General features: G+C 40.9%; 1 protein-coding gene across 1 annotated transcript; it reads left to right on the plus strand.

Moving 5' to 3' along the window:
• Positions 1-14: 14 nt before the first annotated feature.
• LOC128882219 (uncharacterized) lies at positions 15-6,226 on the plus strand. Its single transcript, XM_054133812.1, has 3 exons — positions 15-698; positions 831-997; positions 3,578-6,226. The coding sequence occupies exons 1-3, from the start codon at positions 507-509 to the stop codon at positions 6,132-6,134; spliced, it is 2,916 nt and encodes a 971-aa protein (XP_053989787.1). The 5' UTR covers positions 15-506; the 3' UTR covers positions 6,135-6,226.
• The last annotated feature ends 59 nt before the right edge of the window (positions 6,227-6,285 follow it).

The raw sequence follows: 6,285 nt of genomic DNA on the forward strand, positions 1-6,285 counted from the left end.
TTTATATAAATAGACAATCTAATTTCATAGATATTCATGTTGTAACAATGGGACAACCTGATACATGTTACAGAGACTAAGAGATTATTTATACACAATATAAAAAAAAAAAGTTCTAAAATTGTCCCTTCCCCTATTTCTTCATGCAACATTTTATTTTACCTCTTCTCGTGAAAGAAAATGCGAGCCACGTTCTTTTCCAAGCAACAACAGTTATTATTTGTACGATCTTTATTTATGTTTCGACCCTAAGCGCCAAGGTTCGTTACATCATTTTCAATCATTTTACAAAACTAACTAAATATTCATAGTTTTGCTAAACGTAACACGAAACATTCTTCGTTCTCCGTCTCGAGTTCGACATCCACTGCCAAGATGTAACCATGCTGCTTCCATTTTACTAACAGCTACGATTAATCGGTTACAGGAAAGATCACGACACATTGGAGTACCTGGATCTACGTAAGGAGACCGTTCCTCGTTCATCCGCGTCTTGTCACTCGAAAATGCATTCTCGATCTGTCTGCGATTGTTATTGTAAAATTGTCACGCCGAGAACCCATCGAAAAAACGAAATTCAATCAGAGAGAGGCCGTGCCAGACTCGTAGCGTCGAAGAGATCAATTTCCAAGGCGGACGCCATCAGGAGCGCGAGGAAGGTTCCATCGACCCCAGCGACTCTCGTCGACGAAGATCAGGTATTTATTGTTTATTACGACGAAACAACGGGCTATTAATTACTGGTTAAAAGCAGCGTCGATCTAGGCGTTTCTTTAATTATCAATTAAAGCTTTGACCAAGTATAATAGAGGTGAACGTTTGGATTTCAGGCGGACAGTAAAAGATCCACCTTTACGCTACCAATTTCGCCCATCCTCAGCCCACAGACGTCGGCGGCTCTTGAAGACGTGGAAAGATTGGTCAAGGATGCCCAGATTCAAATCAAGGGGATAAGCATGGTCGCTAATTCGAATCGAGTCCCAACAAACTTCAACACGTAAGTCGTCAGACGTTCCATTTCGTGGTTACAAAAACTTGAAATAATATGTTCGCTTATATTCGATATATTCAATCATTAGGGGTGTGCGGGATTCCTGAAAATATTCGGGATTCCCGAAAATATTCTGGATTCTCGAGTTTATGCGGGATCCCGAGTTGATTCCGGATTCCCGAGAATACACGAGATCCCGCACAAATCCGGGATTCCCGAGAATGTACGGGATTTCGAAAATGTTCGGGATGCCGGACAATGTACGGGCTATAGAATAATATCTGGGATTTCCGAAAGTGTTGTTATTCTTGAAAATTTCAGCAATCCGAATAAACAGGATCTCGAAATTCTCGGGAATCCCGAACATTTACGGGATCACGAAATTCTCGGGAATCCCGGATGGTTTCGGGATCCCGGAAATTCACGTGATTCCCGGAAATTCACGTGAATCCCGGATGTATTCGGGATTCTGAAATTCTCGGGATTCCGTCCCGATCCCGGGAGGAATTCCCGTCCCGACCTGGATCCCGCACACCCCTATCAATAATATATTCGTAATAAATTATTATATTATTTAATATTATATATGTATTGTACCATGTGTATAATATAATAATATAATAATCTATTATTTCAAGATTTTGTAACCCATATTCGTGGTTGAATCATTTGCGTCAATCTATAATTCTATAATAACGCTGTCGGAAAGCTCGGAAAAGTTAGTCGAGCTTTACTTGACTCGCATAATTCGGGCAAGTTAATAAATGGGATGCATAATTGCCCCAGAGGAATGAACAGTACGATAATTGTTAACAATTATAGTTTTTATTCATAGCATTCATTGCATTCGTATTTTGCTATATATAAAAGCACTAACGGCAGTTAATGGACCCACAAACGGTATCGCCATCTAGCGGCGGGGTCCGAACTAATTTTTGACATATTCACATTTTATTATTTATGTATTTAGATTATTAAAAGTTTACATCGTAATTATCGAAATTAAAATTTTAATTGTTGATTTGTACACTAATAATTGACTGTTATTAAGTTATTTAAATAACTATTATTTATTTTAAATAATTTTAAATAAATAAAAATACCAAAAAATGTGGCGCCATCTCTCGGCAAATCCCCCAAGTTTGTCGTGAAATAGTTTCCACCTTGGCCCGCTGGATGGTGTTACAAACATCAAAAATTTTTAAACACAAATTCTCTACTTTTCTCTGCATATAAATGTAATTTTACACCGTAATTATCGTAATTTAACTAACAATTGTCGATTAGTGCACTAATAATACTCTAATGATTAGTTTTTTAAATAAATAAAAATACCGAAAAGGTGGCGCCATCTCTCGGCAAACCCCCCAAGTTTGTCGTGGAACAGTTTCCACCTTGGGCCGCTAGATGGCGCTACAAACATGGAAAAACTTAAACCACAAATTCTCTACTTTTCTCTGCATATAAATGTAATTTTACATCGTAATTATCGTAATTCAACTAATAATTGTCGATTGGTACACTAATAATTGTCTAATGCCTAGTTTTTTTAAATAAATAAATATACTATAAATGTGGCGCCATCTCTCGGTGGACCGTCCAAGTTTGTCGTGGAACAGTTTCTACCTTGCACCCCTAGATGGCGCCACATTTATGGTATTTTTATTTATTTAAAAAACTAGGCATTAGACAATTATTAATGTACCAATCGACAATTATTAGTTGAATTACGGTAGTTGGATTGTAAAATTACATTTACATGCCCAGAAAAGTAAAGAATTTAGATTTTGAATTTTTTCATTTTGGGTGGCGCTATCTAGCGGTGCTAGGTGGAAACTATTCCACGACAAGCTTGGGCGGTCCACCGAGAGATGGCGCCATATTTTTCGGTATTTTTATTTATTTAAAATTATTAAAAATAAAAAATGTTTTTTTAAATAACTTAATATATCTGTCAATTATTAGTGTACAAATCAACAATTAGAATTTTAATTATGATAATTACGATGTAAACTTTTAATAATCAAAATAAATAAATAATAAAATGTGAATATGTCAAAAATTAGTTCGGACCACTCCGCTAGATGGCGATACCGTTTTTGGGTCCATTAACTGGCTTTCGTGCTCTTATATATAGCAAAATACGAATGCAATGAATGCTATGAATAAAAACTATAATTGTCAACAATTCAGTCAATTATTACTTTACCAATTAACAATTAGAAGAAATTATATGGGACGTAACCGATTGATACGCTCGAGCCAAGTGTAAACACAGAATATAAACCTCGACTGGATAAACGCAAGTATTGGGTCCCGATTATCACGTTGGCTGCCAAGTTAAAACTCATGAAAATTGTTGCAAAGTGAAAATTCTGTCTCGAGACTATTGAAGATTAGATAAGTTAGCATTTGTCGTGGTATAGAATTTTTTAACGTCGCCAAATTCACGAATCCTAACCAGATTTATTTTAGTCCCTTAACGAAAGGTCTGTTACCCATGTCTGGCTGACGTGGCGACCAACGTGTTATCTTGCATTTATCCAGTCTTTACTGTAGTAAAAAAAAAAATAAGAATTTTCGTAGGTATCTCGACGAAGTGACCCTGGACGACGAGAAAGATCAATTGTTATACGTTCGAGAGCGCGTGGCGCAGAAATTTCACGAATCGAACGGTTGGATCGACGGAAATTACGTCGATCCTGCTGCACGAGATGCTTCGAAAGAAGGAAAGCCACCGATAAGACTCAAGAATACCACCGATTTCTCCGCTCCAAAATTCAGGACGAGCAAAGACTCGTACAAAGAATTCTCATCCTACGCAGCACTGTTTGGAAACCAAAACCCAGAGCCCGCGACGCAAGCTGCGACCAACGTAATCGAAAAAGAGAAGAAAGCCAACGATCCTGAACAAGCTGAAAAAGTAGGCACGTTCGCCGTTCAAGCTGGACCGTCCGTGAACATCGAGAGGAGTTTGATAGTCCAGAATTTGGAGATGATCCGCATATCGCCCGACCCATTTTTCGTTCAAGAAAGCGCGAACGTTGGGACTTACACGATCTGCCACGACCATTGGAACGTGGGACCTTCGGCGCCTAAGGCGAAGTTCATGAAGATACCATACGAGCCACGCGGCGTCGAAAACAACGTAAAACCAATTGGCAACCCGCAAGGAAGAAAGAACTCGAAACAGCTGAACGGAGTAGAAAAACTCGTCGAGTCTACGTCACATTCTACGTCCGATTCACTGACTTTGGAAGGAACCAAGAACGATTCGCCGGAAAACAATGGCAAGACGGAAGACTCTGGGAAACCAGAAGAGAAGATATTGGATAACGAGAAGAGCCTGGAATCAGAGTCTGTTGATCCGGAGAACGAAAAGAAATCAAAGCCGGAGGAAGATCGAGCACAGTCACCTGAAGCTGTTAGAGAAGAGAGAAGAGAGAAAGCCACCGCTGAAGCCAGAAACGACCAAGCCACGAAGCAGGTGCGATTCGACGCGGAAATTATGAAAAAGCCGGAAAACCCTGTGGAGACTAGAAACGAGGAAATCTCTATGCTAGAGCGAGACTTGGAAATATTCGAAGGTACGGAGTCAAACGGTCGCAATGCGCAAGAGTCGAAGGGACACGACCGTTCGACCTCGAAGAGGATCGTCGAAGAATGCAAGCAGACCCAATCGGTCGAAGAGAAACGCGAGAAGAGACTCGAGGGAACCTCCGAAAAGGACGAACTCGAGAGGAACGAACGCTACAGGATCGTCGATGAACGTTTCGCGAATATTCTGAGAAAGTATCGTATCGAAAAAGAAGTAACTCGAACGAACGAGCGTCTGGTGTCGTCTTCGAGCACGAACTCTTTTGCGGAAGACTTGGTAGAGCCAGACGAGCTGGGTGACCTCTATTGTCCCTCCATAGACGACTTGGACAACGTCCTGACCGCGTACGATAAAATAATTAACGATGTTTCTCTGTCGACGAGAACAATCGAGAAATTTCTATCGCGGCCAGAACTCGAAGAGTACTATGGGCAGGAAGCGAACGCACCTCCGTCGATCTCTCGCGAACCACTGTCAACGGCGAACGCTTCTCAAAGTAAACGACAATTGGATTATTCTTCGGAGAGCAGCGATAAAATAGCGAAAAAATCGTGTTCCCGCCGAGCTAGAGATGAAAGCTCGAGTTTAACATCTTGTTCCGTGGATCCACTGTCTCCGAGCACGGATCTACCGAGCGTTAACGACGATAGACCATTGCGAGAGATGTTTAAGTCCTCTGTCGAAAGCATCGCGGATGAAACGACGCGTTTCAGGCCGGGTCTAACGTCGACCCAGGAAATCAAGAAGAGAACGAGCTCGCAGAAAGGCGATCACGATTATACAAGCCTGTACGATCTGGTGTACAACGACATCCTGAAACGAGGCTTTCCTGAATCGTGGGACCCGAAGAATATGACGGAGCGTTTGATCAGCTGCGCCCTCGAGGAAGAAAAGAGGTTCATCGAGGAGAAAATTAAAACTGATTCCAACGTGAACTGCGTCGAGAGTCTGTTGGAGCATTTGCAAAACGATCCATCGACTTCCCAGACCCAGAATCTGGAGCTTTTCATTTCCGAGAATGCAATGATGAACGACACAGCGTCCGCAGACCTCCACGTGGCTGAGACAGCGCGCGCGATGTCAAAGTCTGAGGAAGGAAAATCGGAAATCGAGAAAGAAGATGCTTCCAGGGGATCTAATCGTCAGGCTATTATCGTGGAATCTGTCTTTAATTCTAAAAGTCAGTCGTCTCCGGGTAGCAAACAGGATAACGAACGCTCTTCGGGCAACGAAACGAGCAAAATTTATTCAAATATCGAATCGTCGCAAGAAAAGACTCGTTCCAATGCGACGAATGATGGTACTAATTCCAACGGGAATGATCACGCCATTCCACAGAATCACGCTCGGCTGAAAACTGAGCAAAATAATAACGAGTATGTATCATTTTTTTATGAAGCCTCCGTTTATTGTCTTCAAAATAGGGATGTTCGATTCCGATTCGATTCTTTAGAGGATCGATTCTCTCGTGTAAGAATCGAAGATCTATTTTTCTTAACAATAAAAGCACATTCGTTCCTACATTACTATTCGAAAAAAGTATAGGAATAGTGATGAAAATATAAACAATGCAGAGTATGCCTTTGGTGTAAGAGGACGAGAAGTAAAAAAATAAAAGATCGATTCTTTACAATAATCGATGCCGAGCGGAAGAATCGTATGGGAATCTGTTTACAGAAATAAAAATAAAAAAGGA

Source organism: Hylaeus volcanicus, unplaced genomic scaffold (genome assembly GCF_026283585.1).
Source record: "Hylaeus volcanicus isolate JK05 unplaced genomic scaffold, UHH_iyHylVolc1.0_haploid 5813, whole genome shotgun sequence".
NCBI lineage: Eukaryota > Metazoa > Arthropoda > Insecta > Hymenoptera > Colletidae > Hylaeus > Hylaeus volcanicus.

Excerpts from the sequence above, each read along its gene's own strand:
- LOC128882219 (XM_054133812.1), top strand. The coding sequence starts at position 507 with ATGCATTCTCGATCTGTCTGCGATTGTTATTGTAAAATTGTCACGCCG. Across the intron at positions 699-830 it reads CTCTCGTCGACGAAGATCAG|GCGGACAGTAAAAGATCCAC; the intron begins GTATTTATTGTT and ends TTTGGATTTCAG. Across the intron at positions 998-3,577 it reads GTCCCAACAAACTTCAACAC|GTATCTCGACGAAGTGACCC; the intron begins GTAAGTCGTCAG and ends GAATTTTCGTAG.